This window comes from Centrocercus urophasianus, unplaced genomic scaffold, assembly GCF_019232065.1.
Source record: "Centrocercus urophasianus isolate 14NV4802_14NV808 unplaced genomic scaffold, USGS_Curo_1.0 seq_22, whole genome shotgun sequence".
NCBI lineage: Eukaryota > Metazoa > Chordata > Aves > Galliformes > Phasianidae > Centrocercus > Centrocercus urophasianus.
In genome coordinates, this window is record NW_024884778.1 from 18,273,479 (window position 1) to 18,289,322 (window position 15,844).

At 42.1% G+C, this 15,844-nt stretch overlaps 1 protein-coding gene across 4 annotated transcripts in view; it reads right to left on the minus strand.

The window, feature by feature from the left end:
* Positions 1–469: 469 nt before the first annotated feature.
* SFMBT1 (Scm like with four mbt domains 1) overlaps positions 470–15,844 on the minus strand; it is a 65,477-nt gene continuing 50,102 nt past the window's right edge. For 3 of the 4 annotated variants that reach the window (XM_042823323.1, XM_042823324.1, XM_042823325.1), the window contains 9 exons: positions 15,526–15,568; positions 14,240–14,304; positions 12,692–12,831; positions 10,934–11,043; positions 8,447–8,622; positions 7,498–7,676; positions 7,068–7,313; positions 6,453–6,581; positions 470–5,758 (listed from right to left, as the gene is read on the minus strand). In XM_042823323.1, coding sequence (XP_042679257.1) covers positions 5,618–5,758; positions 6,453–6,581; positions 7,068–7,313; positions 7,498–7,676; positions 8,447–8,622; positions 10,934–11,043; positions 12,692–12,831; positions 14,240–14,304; positions 15,526–15,568 — 1,229 coding nt within the window. In that variant the 3' untranslated portion in view covers positions 470–5,617. The remainder of the gene's footprint in view (positions 5,759–6,452; positions 6,582–7,067; positions 7,314–7,497; positions 7,677–8,446; positions 8,623–10,933; positions 11,044–12,691; positions 12,832–14,239; positions 14,305–15,525; positions 15,569–15,844) is intronic. The other variant, XM_042823326.1, reaches the window with a different exon arrangement.

Genomic DNA, 15,844 nt, shown 5'->3' on the forward strand with positions numbered 1-15,844 from the left:
CGCGCCCCCCGCCCCGCTTCCTGCTCCCGGCGGCCCGCCCCGCTGCGTCACGGCGGGCGGGGCTCGGCCTGAGGCGCGGCCGCTCCGAGAGCGCGGGGCAGGGCGGCCCCGTCGGGAGGGAAGCCCCGCCCGCGGCCGGCGTTAAAGCCGTCGGCGCCGGCCCGATCCCGACCGTGACCGGAAGGGGCGCCGTGAGCCGGCACGCGCGGAACGAGCGGCGGCGTCTGTGAGGCTCGGCGCTGCTCGGCTGCGAGCCGGCGGCTGCTCACGATGAAAGGCAGCGCTGTGCGACCTTCGGGATCCCGCGGAACGCCGGTTCCCCGCTTCCCCCCGGCCGCTCACCCGAATAGTTTCCCCAACACCTCCTTCAGATGGAAAAATCACTCGCTGGAAGCAGCGGCGTTAACAACCAGAGCCGTCCGTAACAGTTGAAGTATCTTTTTTTTTTTTTTTAATTTTCTTACAACCACTTAAAACCGTCATATACCACAAACCTATGTACATTATTTACAGACAAAACAAGCAAAATAGCCATCCAAAATATTTTTTAAAAAAGCCTCTGATTAAATTGTTACACCTGCTCCGACAATGGTGGGACTTCACACGCGCATCTTCTTGTTCCTGTTTCTCTTCCATTTAGTATTTCAGTCTCACTGCATATATATATATATATATATTTATATATATTTAAAAGTTAAGGATAAAACAAGAAGCAGAAGGGACACAACACAATACGCATTTAAATCTTTGTTTAAGAATAAGCAGCTAATTAAAAAAGGCGAAATACAGGAAAAGTGCATCAGTTCCGATGAGTTAGTATAAGAAACAGGCCCAGGTGTGGAGAGCAGGTTCCCCTTAGGGCCAAGTCTCCCCAAAGGCCTCTGATTGTCTACAAAGATTATTTTTTAATTTATTTTAAACAGAAATAATAATAACAAAAGGAATCAAACAGGTGTGGAGAAACGTGAAGCCTCCAGAAAAAATTATTTTTCCACAAGGTTTCTTGGAAACTGGTGTTCAACAACTTTTGGGGAGTGGGCAAGAAACGTCTGTGCCCAGAATTCATTGTTCATTCACACACGTTGAGCGTGACTGGAGCAGCAGGCTGTTCCTCTTCAACTGTGCGATGCTGGAGGACTTGTGCAGGCTGCGCGCCCGCCGCTGTGCCGTCAGGATGAGTTTTGTCAGTGCAAGACCTGCTCGCTCCCATGGCTTAAAGCTGAGCCAGACACCGCTGGCTTTGCACCTAATGGGAACTTTGTCTTCCCATCAAAAAATCCATCTTTATTGTCCGGTGCATTTCGGGACAAGAGATGCAACTCTGAAGAAGCGAGAAATGACCATGGGGACAAAGTGCCACTAAACGTGAGTTGTTTTCACTAGATTTCGTACAGATTCTTGTCATCATTTAAAAAAACCAAACACGCCCATAACAGTAGAGAGGCTTGCTGCACCAGATGTTCTCCAGTCCCCTTCCAGTCCTTCACCCATAAGGCTGCCTTTGAAAACAAGGCTACATGCATGCATGGGCAAGTTCAGCAGCACCCTGAAAGGTGGTTCAGCACACAATCCCCTTAAAATGGAGCCTTCAGCCAACATGTGAAGCCTCCTGACAGAGCCTGTCTTTGTGCTTGCTTGTTGTTCAACAATTTGAGCTCTCAGTAGGCAGTAACCACTGACAGGTCTGGTTAAGGAGTAGCTTTATATAGGATCATCATATTTTTGGCTTTCTGGTGAGGCTACTTCATCTGAGAACCTCTTCTCTAGCAACAAGTTTGGTTCAAAAGTATTCAGTCTGCAATCTGAGTTTGACAGTTCTGAAGCCTATTCAGTTACATTCAAAAATCTCCCGAGCCACCTCTCCTTTTGCCACATTTTTGTACTCCAAACAGAAGAATGGAGTGCTCAGTCCAATCTACCGTAAATGCATTTACACTTCTGTGGACTTAGCAGCTAAATACTTCCTTCCTCCTTTAAAGCATCGTTAGAATCAAGAATAAACCCTAGCAAAGTTTAAAGCAACAACAAAATAATGCTGAAAGTTGTGAAGGAAAAAGTAATCCTAAGCACTCTGAACTCTGTACTCAGTCCCAGGAGAAACTTCAGACATCCCCGGTGTTCCGCACAACACAATGAATTTCCTTTTCCTTCTGCCTTTCTCAAAGAGCAGCTTGCAGAAGGGCTTAGTGCTGCACCTCCCCTCTTCTGGAAGGGCCACTTTCAGCATAAGGTGAACAGCAAGCTGCTCACGCCCTTGGGGATCATTCTACCACATTAACCTTGCATGACATTTTTAGAGGTCAGATATTTCTCTTATGGGTTCCTTGTGCTGATTCTGCACACTGTAGAAACACAACAGCAAAATGTTGCTGCCAGTGAAGCTAAGCTTAGCACAGTACGAGTGTGACGCAGAGGCACCATCAGGTTTCTAAAGCTATGATGTGCAAACCAAGGCTGGACAATGCATACAAAAATCAGACAGACAAGAGTATAAGCCGTCAGTGGGTCAGTTAAGCAGCATCTCTGTTTACCATCTATATAAACAGTACACGAGGCCCAGCAGAGGGCTCCTCTTCTTGTAATGAAGCCATCTGCGAGGTACCACCGCTTCCCTCCTGGACTTCAGCTTCGTCATGTTTTGTGATGAATGGAAATGGTAGAGGACAGCACAAACCTCTGAAGCCAATCTGAATTACTGAAGTCCCAGCAATTTCTGCTGGTAAAACACAGATATAATCCTGAAGCCAAGGATTCAGGCATCAAGCTACCCAAAAACTCAGTTTTGAAGAAAAACAGCAGAATGTGAGCTGATTGAAGTCATATTGCTGCAAGAGGAACAAATATAAGGGCAGTTGTGTTGTCTGCCACACAGAGAGAGAAAAAACTTGAAACAGTTGTGTAGAAACACCATCCATCAAGATGCCCCAGGTATCCCTTTAAAATCCAGCAGTAAAAGAGTGCACCTTCTTCCAGGAAACAGAGTGTACAGTACCCGTGTGCAGCATAAAAACATTTCACAAATAATGAAAACATCCCTTTTGAAAATCACAACAAAAACAGATCCCATTGGGACCAGACTGTCAGTGCCTCCCAAAACAAGGCAGAAAAATCCAGCCTATAAAACATGCCAAAGGTGACCAGTAAGTCTCCCCCTATCCTCTGAAACTGACTGCTATCTTTGCTGAATAAAAGAAGTATGACTTTTGTATTTATACCCTAGGTGCCACGTGAACAGGCTCACTAAGTTATCCTTTAAGCTCTGTTCTCTCCTGACAGCTACTCTGAAGGACATCTATCTGGGAGTAACATCTCTTGGCTATGCAAGTAAATCTGCTAGGTACCAGCTTCTTTAACAACACAGGAGAGTTCTGGAATCCCTGAAGAATGACAAAAGTGCCATCTTTCAGCCCAGAAGTTCTCTCTGCTGGTCAAATTTCTCAAGACAAGATGCTGACAGCAAAGCAACAAGGTTTCTTTCAAAAAACTTGTCGGGTATAATTAGTTCCCACTGAGCTTACACTAAGGGAATGGGGCAAGGAGGATCACAAAAAGAGCCAAAGCACCCTTTCACTGCCCACACACTTGGTGCAGGGGAAGAAAAAGGGATATTTTGTTTTCAATTTAGCTTGTTGCATGGAAAAAAAATTCTGATTGTAGCACTTCTGTAAGTAGTTCTGCCTCAGTGAGGTCGTTATTCTAAGGGGCTCACAGCAAAAGAAATCAGAATCAGTCATGCAGTTTTGCTTACTCAAAACAGTTTGCATTGGTCGTCAATCCCCTCAACGTGTGTGGTGGATACAGACTGTGCAAACTCAGCTCCTCGTTTACAGCTCTTCGTTTACAGATGACTGATGACCTCTTCAATGAATCTACAGCTCCCAGCACCAGAATAACCTATCATTTTGGGCCCTGGAGAAGCTTGAATTCATCCACTGATCAGAGTAACCACACAGAAGCTAGCACAGACCCTAAAGACCCTGCAGTAAGCACCTTCCTGCCTCGGCTGTCTTAGTATGCCAGGGTCTGTATTTGAAAAGGTAAATGAACAGGAGAAAGGATCAAGGCTGCATGCTCCCGACTTCACGAAGCTCCTGCCCATGCTCCTCCACATACTGCTGAGAAGAGGCAAAGAAAATGAATGCAAAGCACTGGAAACCTAATCCTTCTGTGAAGCAGATCTCAAGCCTGATGCAAATTCCTCACATCTTTAATGGAAAGTAAGTTAAGCCCTCTTAGTTCAAGCGTGAAGCACAGGTCCACAGCAAGTGGCTGAGTGTGTTTAATGCCTAAAATTAAAATCAGCAGTTCATCCTACTGTGGGTCTACAAATAGATGCCCCTCAGGTCCTTTTTCTTTTCTCTAGAAAAAGATCAAAAAGCCCTTCCCAAACCCCCACATTGTTGTCAAGTCTGATCCTGAGTAGCTGTAAGTAGGTAAAAATACAAAGTCATGCTTTAAGATAGTTTCCAGTATGCAAACACTGGCACAGAGCTATGCTGCAGTCCTCATTGATTGCAGTTTTCTTAGTGTGTTCTCCAAGAAGATGCACAGGTAACAAAGCAAAAAGCTGCTGACAGGCTCTGTGTACATGGCCCAATTCCTTAAGAAAAGGGAAACAACTTCACAGAATTGTGAAGGGCAAAATAAAGAAAATATCTTTTATCTGAAAACCAGAATAAAAGAAAATGCAGAGGCACTTTCTCTTTCCTTCCTTTCCACCCCTTCTTCCCCACCCCCACCACAGTCCATCTGTAAGAGAAGTGCAAAATAATTATTTTCTGACACGTCAGAATAAAGTAACACCCAAGTTCAGCCTGCACAGGTTTCCATTTAAGCTCTGGAACAGAAGCTCTGTATGCTTATACTGCTTTGTATTTCTGACATGCCTACAGAAGAGAGACTGCTGTGCAGCTACCTATGAGTTATCCACAAGTAGTTCCCTCCCTTTCTAGTTCATCATTTCTACTGTTCAGGCCACAGAGGTAGTAAAATCAAAACAAAGACAAAACAAAAACCCAAGAACAGAGACAAAAAAAACCCTAAACAAAACAAGAAACAAATCTCACTCTTGCTATACTGTACATTCAGAACCTTGTGGTCACATCGCTGTCCTAACAACGAACAAATTCATCAAAATACTCCACATTAACAAACGAATGTGCACCAAGCACATTCCAAAGCCAGTGCTGTGGTAAAGCAAGTGTCCGTCCACGGGGAGGGATGGAGATTCTGCGAATCACCAGGAATATAGAAAGGTTATTTCTGGCAGCCTGCATGCGAACGTAAACAGGATTCGTTTCTCCTTTTAAAGTTCTGTGCCAACAGAACTATTGAAATGTCACTTCCCACCAGAGGAGACTTTTCTGTAACCATTAAAAAATACATTAAAAAAAGGGAACCATAGAGCAAGAGACTATTGTGTTCCCAAGCTGGCAGCTGGTAGAGTAGCCCCTGTTTTTGCACTGGCATTTTCCTCCAGATGTTGTCTTTTCTCCAAAGTGAAAAATGGAGGTTGACTCATGCTCCTGGGTTGCCAGTTCAGCTTTATTTGGCTTTCCTTGATAGAGAGAAAGGAGCATGGTTGTGCTTCAAAGGTCTGCTTCAACTTGACTGCTTCTCAGTTAGCGAACTGCTGGTAAAAAGCAAGTTTAACCCTTTCAATGTGATGGCAAAGTTTAATAGCTGGCCCAAGTTTCAAGTCCATACACTCCTGAACGGTCGGCAGGGTCAGCAGCAGCAGTGCCTGGCCGTCAATTTCCTGTCAGAAGACAAAACCTCCATATTGACTTTGCATTTTTTCTTCCCATCTCCCTTCAGCTTTGACTTGCTGTCATTTCAGAATCGTGACCACTTGTAAATTAGCAGATTTCTATCCTACTCTAGCTTAAAAACTCTCTTTCTCACCAACAAATTAACTCCTATCTTAAGATGTCAGCTCAAATTCACTTGCTAAGAGACAGAACGAGATGCTGTTTTGTTAACATCTATCATAAACCATACTCAGCACCAGTTCCTGTACTAGATATTTTTTATGGCAAAATTTTAATCAAGATGCATAATCTGACTCATGTTTGTACTCCTGTCGCCATACTTCAACACAGAATTCTTTACTTGCTATGTACAACACTATGACGCTTGCAGTCAGTCTGCAGAATGAATAACATCATTTGGAGACCTCAATACAAGGGGCAAAAACCCAGAAAACTAGCTACTGCCTTTGAAGTGCTGAGTGATACCCCACAGACTAAAATCTCTTCCACTAAGAACTTAGAAACCTGAACAATTGTGGCCATTTGCTAAAGTCTCCTCCGGAATCTGCAGGAAGTCGTGCATGCTTTCTTTTTTTACCCCTCAAAAATCTGTTATGCAATTTAAACTCATTCCTTTTTGTGATTCATTATAAAGGTCTAAGAATAAAGCAGCAGCTTCAGTGCTTTAACAGAAAATCATACCTGGTCGAGGAAAATTCTTGCCAGCGGTGCACAGTCAGTGGATTTGAGGAATCGCACGACGTCAGCCACGCTCCATTCCAGAGGGTTGCTGTCCAGCTGCAGCTTTTCGGCAACTTCAATCTTTATTTCCTAGACAAGCCACCCACCACAAAAAGAACTGAAATACTGTAGGTGTCACGGACCAACAATCCCACACTCCAAATATTCATCTGCCCAATAAAGCTCTAATGGGAGCTCCCAGGTTTTCATGCTCCTCGGTTGGCACAGACGTGCAGAACAGCACTGTGCTGCAGTTGGAGACGACATCCTTATCGTCAGTAAGGTAAATCTAAAAGGAGGATTTCTCCAAGCCCCTGCTCAAGTTGAACCAAGGAGTGCCAACAGTTGAGAAGTGGAAAGCTCCCCATTCTATCTACAGCCATCCTCAGTTTAGTCTTCATTATGATCCTGTAATACGATTGTAATAAAAATTACGTTTTTAAATATTCTGCAGTGCCTTCACAATATCCCTCATGGGATAATGGAGTATTTAAAAAAAACACACTGCTTAATACTTCCAAGACGTTTGTGCTTGCCCAGCGCTCAGCAAAGGCACAAATCTATGTTCAGAATTACCTTGGGCGAAGGAGGCTTATTTTCATCATCGGAAAAAGAAAAGGTCCTAAGCTTCCTCTTCCTCTTGTCTTGGTCCTGAGTCAGAGAATGAGACAGCTCACTCTGTGTAGGAGAGGATGACAGTGATTTTTTCTCTGATACCTCTGATTCCTCCAGCAGTTCATCTTGCTGCTCGGATGTACTATCCTCACTCAGAGATTCTTCATCTACCTCATCCTGGTCATCCTCCTCTTCTCCTCCACTGCCCTGGATGGTGGGGAAAAAGAACACAGCAACAAAATAAAACATGGGAAGATGAGGACAGAACTACATTAGTCACCCACTTGTCAGCTGTAACCTGAAGTTATAAGGAACTGACAGTTTCTTGTTTCAAATGAAGCTGGTCCACGATCACATACCATATCTGTTAAAGCTGTCGTCAGTCTCATACCTGGGGAGATCCAGCTGGAGTGTTATCCACTGAAGTAGAAGAACGTTTTTTCTTATGAACAAAAAAATGTTTTCGTTTCTTCCGTCTTTTATTTGGTTTCTTCATGGCTACTTCCAAGTTACTGTGGCCACCCGGAGGCCTACCTATCCGCTTGTTTTTCCGCTTTCCATAATAGTGTGCTACCAGGACAGAAGAAAGGAGCATCATGTTGAAATGCACCTTCAATGTCACTAGTTATGTTTGTCCATCATCAGGACTGGAAAACCAGTAGCAGGACATTTCCCAGTAGAAATCCCATTTCTGCAAAACTTCTGAACGAGCATATCTATATTTTCCTCTTCAATTTGGTTTAAGGAAGAAGAGTTACTAGTACATTTTATTTGCCCAGTAACAGTAGATTTACTTCTTTAACTTTGAGAAATCCCAGATGATCACATTTTATTTAAAAAAAAAAGTCATCAGCTACAGACTTCATCCACTGTCGGATGTCTCTTGTGATGTTTGTGCAGTTTTTAAACATGGCCTCAATGCACTGTTTGTTCTCACAGTGTCAAATGGCTAAAAACCTAAAAAACCTAAAAGCTAAGAAGAGGGCTTGAAAGTATTTTATTTTGTTCCACAACAGAATGGTAAAAGCAATTACAATGCCACTTAAATTACAATATTAGAGCCAGTTCTTGTCCCAAAAGTTGTCTTAAGAAGATAAAACTTTAAGCTCACAATAAGTTAATGCACAGTATTACCATTTAATATAAAGTTAATTTTTTCTGCCCTACACATTGGTGCATGGATATTTTGCAGGCCAGTGAGGGTAGCGCTCGAGCTTTTCCTTCTGTAAGCAAAGCAATGCACTTTGGATTCCTTTTGGAGGCCAAAGCCAGAGCAAAAGCAAAATATAACACCCCTCCATAACAGCCCCACCTCAGTTGGACAGCCACAGCCTACTCACTGTATTTAGTCTTTGTCAGGACAGAGCAGTTCTCTGAACACTTATCCAGCACCATCTGAGGGCCAAAAAGGTTCGGACAACATTCCAGCTTGATGCATGTTTTCCTGCAGAAATCTGCCACTCGATCTGCTGTCCTCACAACTTCCACAGTTGCACGGTAGCTCTTCCCTTTGTACCTAACATTGAAAATGTGATCATAATTCAGGAATCCTCAAATACCCTCTGAGAAGACTATCCCAGAGTTCAGATAGTTTGTTTTCTTTGTTCACAGGGTTCTCTTTATGCAACCACACTATGGTGTGGACCCTAAAACAAAGACTGAGCATACTAATTCATGCTAGAATCTGCCAACCAGGCTAATAAAAGGTATCAGCAGACAGCTTCTAGTGAGCCATTCTATGTGCATGCTATGGCATATACTGTCACATTTCCAATCAGCTTTCATCTAACTGCTGAAGAATTTGTCAGGACAGTCGTTTGCCATAACTCCACATAGTGCTCTTGTTTGAATTCAAAGTAAGAAATATCAATTTATTTTTCTTTATCAGCCTTGCAGCAACACTGACAGAGCAGCACAGTGAGTTATCTGCCATCTCATGCAGCATTCCTGCTCCCAGTCCAGCTATTGGCAAATGCTGATATGTCTTGGGGATGTCTCAGGCCTACAAATACCTAGGTGATACACTAAAAAAGAGCATTATATCATTGCACTGCAGACATCCTAGCTCTCACCGTGGTGACAAAAGAAGCACACAGCAACTTCAATGAAACAAATCAAAAGATTTTTTTTCTACTTCAGCCACAGCTTTTATTTGCATCAAATCGAAATGATCTTCCTATTATCCAAAGCCAAATACAAAGTAATCCTTCAGCATATGGAAAAATGCCCTTTTACACACAAAATTGATCCAGCAAAATGATTACTGACATATTCAAAAGCATATAGGAAAGTCTGTGCTATTGCACATTGGGAAAATCTACTCTTTAGTACGCAAATAGGGAGACTTAATTACAAGGCTACTGCTAGAGTGTAAGAGAATACCTGGATATATACAAATACAATCATTGTTTTTTTCCTAGCAAAGAAGCTCAAACCCAAAAGACTCAACAGGAAAACTAGGAAGCACTTTGGCTAGGCTGCTGTAGAAAGACTTCCACGCCAGACCATTTCAGAGTGCTGCTACAACTTAACTTCAGAGAACTCATCTCCCACTGAGAAATGTGTGGAAATGCAATGGAAGCCTGCTAAACTTTCAAAGTACTTTCAAAGCAAAAGTGTACTTTTGCTTCCAAATAGTGACACTTATCTTCAGGTGTATTCAGTAGCTCAAGCTTCACGTTCTAGTCTGCTAGTGGATATGCTGTGTTGTACCAGCACCACACCAATAACTGCTTACATGCCAACAAAGAGCACATTTGGCACAGTAAGGAACATTAAATTCTGATGCACTTTGACAGACATTCACAAAGGACCTTATGAAGAGTTGGAAATTTAGCTTACAGCATGTAAAGATTCTGGCAGACAATTTTCTCATCTCTGAGATGAGTGCACCCTCAGCAAGTTTGCAGACAACCCCAAGCTGAGCAGTGCAGTGGGTACGTCTGAAGGAAGGGATGCCATCCAGAGGGACCTGAACAGGCTTGGAAATTGGGCTCGCCAAATGAGGTTCAACAAAGCCAAGTGCAAGGTGTTTCATTTGGGTTGGGGCAATGCCAGGTACGTGTATAGACTGAGAGGAACTCGTTGAGAGCAGCCCTATGGAGAAGGACTTGGTGTCCTGGTAGACAAAAGACTTAACATGAACCATCAGCGTGCACTTCCAGTTCAAACACCAACAGGATGCTGGGCTGCATCAAAAGAGGGTGACAACAGGCAGGAAGGGGACTGCGCCTCTCTGCTCTGCCCTCATGAGGCCCCATGTGGAGCACTGTGTCCAGGCCTGGGGAAAATTGTGGAGCTTTTAGAGCAGGTCCGGATGAGGACCATGAAGATGATCAGAGGTCTAGAGTCCCTCCTCTACAAAGACAAGCTGAGGAAGCTGAGCTTATTTAGTGTGGAGAGCTGGGGAGACCTGAGAGCGCTCTTTCAGTACTTAAAGGGAGATTACAAATGAGAGGGAAGTCAACTTTGGGTTGCTTTATATATGGGTAGATAGATAGAACAAGAGGGACTGCTTTTAACTAAGAGGGGAGATTTAGAATAGATGTTGGGGAAATTTTTCACCGAGAGAGTGGTGAGGTGCTGGAACAGACTGCCCAGAGAAGCTATGGATGCTCCATGCTTGGAGGTGTTCAAGGTCAGGCCGGATGGAGCTTTGGGCAGCCTGGTCTCATGGCAACGCTGCCCAGAGCAGAGGGGTTGGAACTAGATGATCTTTGAGATCCCTTCCAACCCAAGCCATTCTGTGATTCAATGAAATATAAGAAGTTAAAGCACAGAACAGTGTTACTAGGATCAACTGAGTGGGGAATGGGACAAGCATTTACTTGGCTTTTAGGGTCTCTCCATGCCCATGCCATGCAGCTTCTTCATCCAACTGCAGCTCTCGCAGGACACGGCTGGGTTTGTATGCTGCATTGATCAATAAAGTGAGAACCTACAGTAGGGAGGAAGAGGAGAAACTGTGTTTAGACTCCTTGTACAATAAATCTTTTTAAAGTGCTGGGGTAGAATAGGAGATCACTTCCATTCATCTGAATTATCCAGCATCAAAGACCTCATTCACAGCAGGATTACAGATACAGCCAAAATGAAAACTGAGAGCAGTCAATGCTTTAGACCTTGCCAAACCTTTAGAATCTGTCTGCAGAGTCACCAGTGTATCTAGCAACTTCCCAGTCAGTGCCTTTGAATTACTCATCACTAAATTAAACTGCAGGGCTGAACACTGCAAAACTTGCACAACTTTTGGTAAATCCGAGTTACCATCTCAGAGTCTTGTTCAGCATGTGAAGATATGCCTACAAACACTGCTGGGCTTTCCTGCCTGCCAACCTTCTGCTTGCTACAAAATCTTACTCCAGAATCTTAAGCTCTCTTCTTTTTTGGCTTTTGAGAATGAAGATAGGGCCTGTACTGTAACAAAATGAGAATTTCTCTAGTGCTGTGAAATAAGTAACTCAAAGCTCTGAAGAACCTCAAGTTAGTGGGGATAGCACAAAATCTGCATTCAGAGAGGTCTATTAGCAGATTTGCTCAAATACAGGCTATATCTTAAAATCAGATCCCCCCCTCAATTTACAGACGTGCATTTCTCTCCCCAGTCCTGGGACTCTCTCTGCCCATTATGCATTTGACTGGGTATGAGCAAGCTTCACCAGTGAGCAACTACTTGAACAAGCAGAGCAGAGGATATAGACCTGCCTGCAAATCTGCAATTTGTTTGCCCCCATCCCCAAGTGCTGATGGATTAGGAACGTGTTTTTTGAAAAAGATGATATGCAGATAAATGATTTTAACAACTTTATGAGCATGCCAAAAGACAGCTTTTCATTTTCAAGTCGAATATTTGGAGATCAAAAGGAGGGCAAACATCTTACTCAAATGTCCACCAGGCTGCGTGCTTGTTCGACTCACAGTTACACCTTAGGAAACATGCAACCTCTCAGCTCAGATAATAACCATCCCACGACCTTTTTGGAGATTTTGGAAAAAATAATTATTACCTTAGGGTATGTGTAAACTTTCTGCAAAGTGATCTTAAGCATTAACAAATGGTCTTTTCCTCCTTTCTCCCCTCCTTTAGTTATGTTAGAAAGTGAATCCATGATTTAACCTGATCTTTGTACATTATATCCAAGTTAAGTACACCATAAAACAAAGAACTCCTTACATTTCCCAATTACTGAAAACACATACTTTCTTCTTTCTTCTAAGAAAAACTGCATTTCCTCTGTTCTAATATCAATGGTGTAAACTGTAAAGGAAAACTTGGGGGCTTATCTGAAGCTAACAGCTGTTAATGAGAATGGAAGCATTCATTACAGCTGAAGATACTAACTCCTCTGGTTGTGGTAATTAAAGGTTACTAAGAGTTAGCAGTTGGAGGTTGACTTTAATTCAGATACATGGGAGGGTTATACTCTTTCCAACTATTCACAAAACGATCCACAATTTGTACATCTTTCCATTAAAAAACCTGTTTGCTCATCAGCAGTTTATGAACTCCTTAAACATATTAATTATCCATCCATGATTAGAGAGTTTATGATGTTCTGCAGATCCACCACATGCAAGCACCTCACCTCTTTCAGAACGAGAACACAGTTCCCAGGTCCCACAGACTGAGGAAGCTCTGCAATCCTGCCCTTGTTAAGGTAAGGCCCTGAGAAGCACCGGTGGTTGAAGTAGATCTTTGGGCAGCAATACTTTCCATTAATTACCACTGAGAAAGGAGAAAGCAAAGATTTAAATCATGTGGCACAATCTCCCAGCAAAGAATTATTTCTTTGCAATGCTTAATATTTTGCCTGTTGGGGAAAAAAATAAAAAAAGGAAAGAACATTTGAATGTTCTTGAATGACCTGAATTTGGGCAAATTCTGGTGCCACATTTGCAATCCCAGCGCCAGCCATTCATGTTGCTAAAAGTACTTTTCATACTTTACATGCATATTAGCAAACTCAAGAACAGCTGGAAATCAGGCCTGTCATGTTTTGGAAAAGAAACATTTCTTCCAGCAGGATGGATGTGTTTGTTGTGGGATCACATCAGTGAGTACAGGCAGAAAGGCACCCACAACTGTTGGTAGCACAGCACACCCCAACATGGTAATTACAGACAATTTTTCCAGTCAAGTAATTGTCTGTCCCCAGGATTTCTCCACCACAGAAGCTGGCAAGGCTTTTCTCCACTATTCATTCTAAACTCGACTATTGGTTGCTTTCCATTTTTTGCACTCAGTCAAACCAAAGATGTATCAACTGATGAAGTGACCTCCAATGAATTGACATCAAGTTTGTTAAGCCTGCTAAGTGCTGTTCACAATTTCAGTTCTGGCTGTTGTGTATTGTAAGATATTTAGATATATAGAAATTGTTTTATTCTAGGAATGTTGTAGTATTTTTGATTGAGCAACACTATCACTAAAAGGTCTTAAACTGGAAAATAAATAAATGAAGTCAAATTTACATGGTGACTCTATTAAAAACCAATTAAAATGCTAAGCAAGCATGGATCATTTCAATAGAGCTGCGTTTGGTGCAGCTTCAGATGTTCATTTCACTACACAGAAAACAGCAGAAGAGGCATTTTGTTGCCAAACAAATAGATCTGCATGACTGTTTCACCAGCAGATGTACTTATTCATCATATTCATTTGCAACAGTTTAGAAAATTATTAGATTTCACCATCTGGCACGCAACACAGTTTACCATTTGAATTGCCTTTGTTTATTATGATGACAAAGTTACCGTAAAAAACAGAGAAACCTGCTTTTCAAAGCTAGAATCTAAGTCAAGAGTACAGATTTAGCAGGCCTATTATGATCTTCCCAGTGTTACTGAACATAGCAGGTGACAGTAAAAAAATAATCTGCATGGGTGACAGCAGGCATCTGGCTCCAGATATCCGGCTCTGCTTCTCATGTAAAACATCTAACATTAACCAGGTTTAATGCACATTTCAATTGCAGGACTCAGAGCTAATTGTATGGTTTTGTTCACTTCACTCTTTCCTGATGTCCAACAAACAGTCAAGGATGGAAATCTTAAAACCCTTTCCTCCTCTTCTGGCTGTGCTGACAGAAGACCGCTGGATTTTATTTTTGTTAGCCAGCCCTATCAATCAATACCTGAATCTGAGGAGTTCAGTTCCTGGTTCTTTAGTCCATCATGAACTGTCCTTGAAGACAAAATCCTGAAATGCAAAGAAAGATGTTAGGGACAGACGGTGAGGATGACACCCCTCAGCTGCTAAAACTCAAACTCTAAAAGCCAAAATATTTCTTGCTCTAGCTTTATTAGTCTGCTTTTTACATATTCCACATTTGATAATATTCCTAACCTCATCTTTTCTTTACTTAAACATACAAACTCAACTGATTTCAATTCGGGAAGGACTGCAGCACTGCTACAGCTAGTAGCAATCATCTCTTCCTTGAAACAGGGGCAAGATGCTGATAATCACATCACATAAAGCAAGCAGACGTAGTTCACATTTTCTACTTCCTTTAACTTCATTCATACAGTAAAGCAATGTACAGTCTTACATTTTGAAAAAGAGGATTTTAAACAAAATGTGATCAAAATGAGTCAAGCACTGCGGTAAGAATCCCAGTTACAAAAACATGGACAAAGAGTCTGCTCAGTATTTTAGGAACAATGAAAACATCAACAGGGCTGCTGACAGATCTGGTGTTCGTAAAGCTCTAAGTCAATAAAGCCAACTGTCAGGCATTCTACTGAGCAGTTTTGAACAAGCTCACACAGAGGAATTTCATATGCATGGCACAGTTTGTAGAAGATCTGTAGATATTACTAGGACCCATCTTTTCTTTTTTGCTAGTTTGGTCTTGTACATCTAATATTGCCTTCCTGAATTTATTTTGTTCCACCTACTGAGTGACAGTATTCACATTGAAAAGAAACTCTGTAGAACTGTGCATGTTCACATTACAGAAACTACATTGTTTGAAAGGAGAATACAACCAAAAGGGAACTGAGAAGTATTCGAGTTATCTTCTTAATTACCATTAAGAAAGCTTCAAGCACACACAATTGTAAATTCACATTGTTAACATCAGGCTAGTTCTTCTTAAATGCATTCCAAAACTCACAGATACTGCAATCTTTTGAAAGTGATAGAGCAATAATTTCAAGACCGGATCTTCAGTGACTTCATCTATCCAGTAACTCAGTTGAGTTGTGCTAGCATTGTTAAAAAATAAAGCCCATGCTTTCTGTATCCAACTATGACCTCTTCCAGGTCTTTTCCAACATTACCAACAACTGCAGCATTACAACAAACAAACTGTGGAATCTCTCTGCCCTCAGCGTAGCCTTAGTCTCCCCTGAGACATCATTTACTAATTAGAAGAAAACAAGACTAAACACAAACTAACCCAACACTGTTACTTACTGCTTCTCTGGTTGAACTACTGCAATCTTTTTCTGTTTATTTACTGAAAGAAAGGAGAAGAAAATAAATTCCACAAAGCAAAGAAGGCAAGCAAATAATGTTTCCACTACAGTAGATTTATTAGATACCTTTCCTTGAAGTTATATGCTATTTTTAAGTTCTGCTGTTCAAAACTGCTAAGAAGGCCTCCTTGTTGTTTTTATGCTTAAATCTACACTCCTGCCCCCCAGCCAACAGAAAAAGCTCCCTCTCACTATTGCACTGCTAATCTTGGATACCATTCTTCATGCTCTGTCTATACTGGCTCTTACAATTAGCT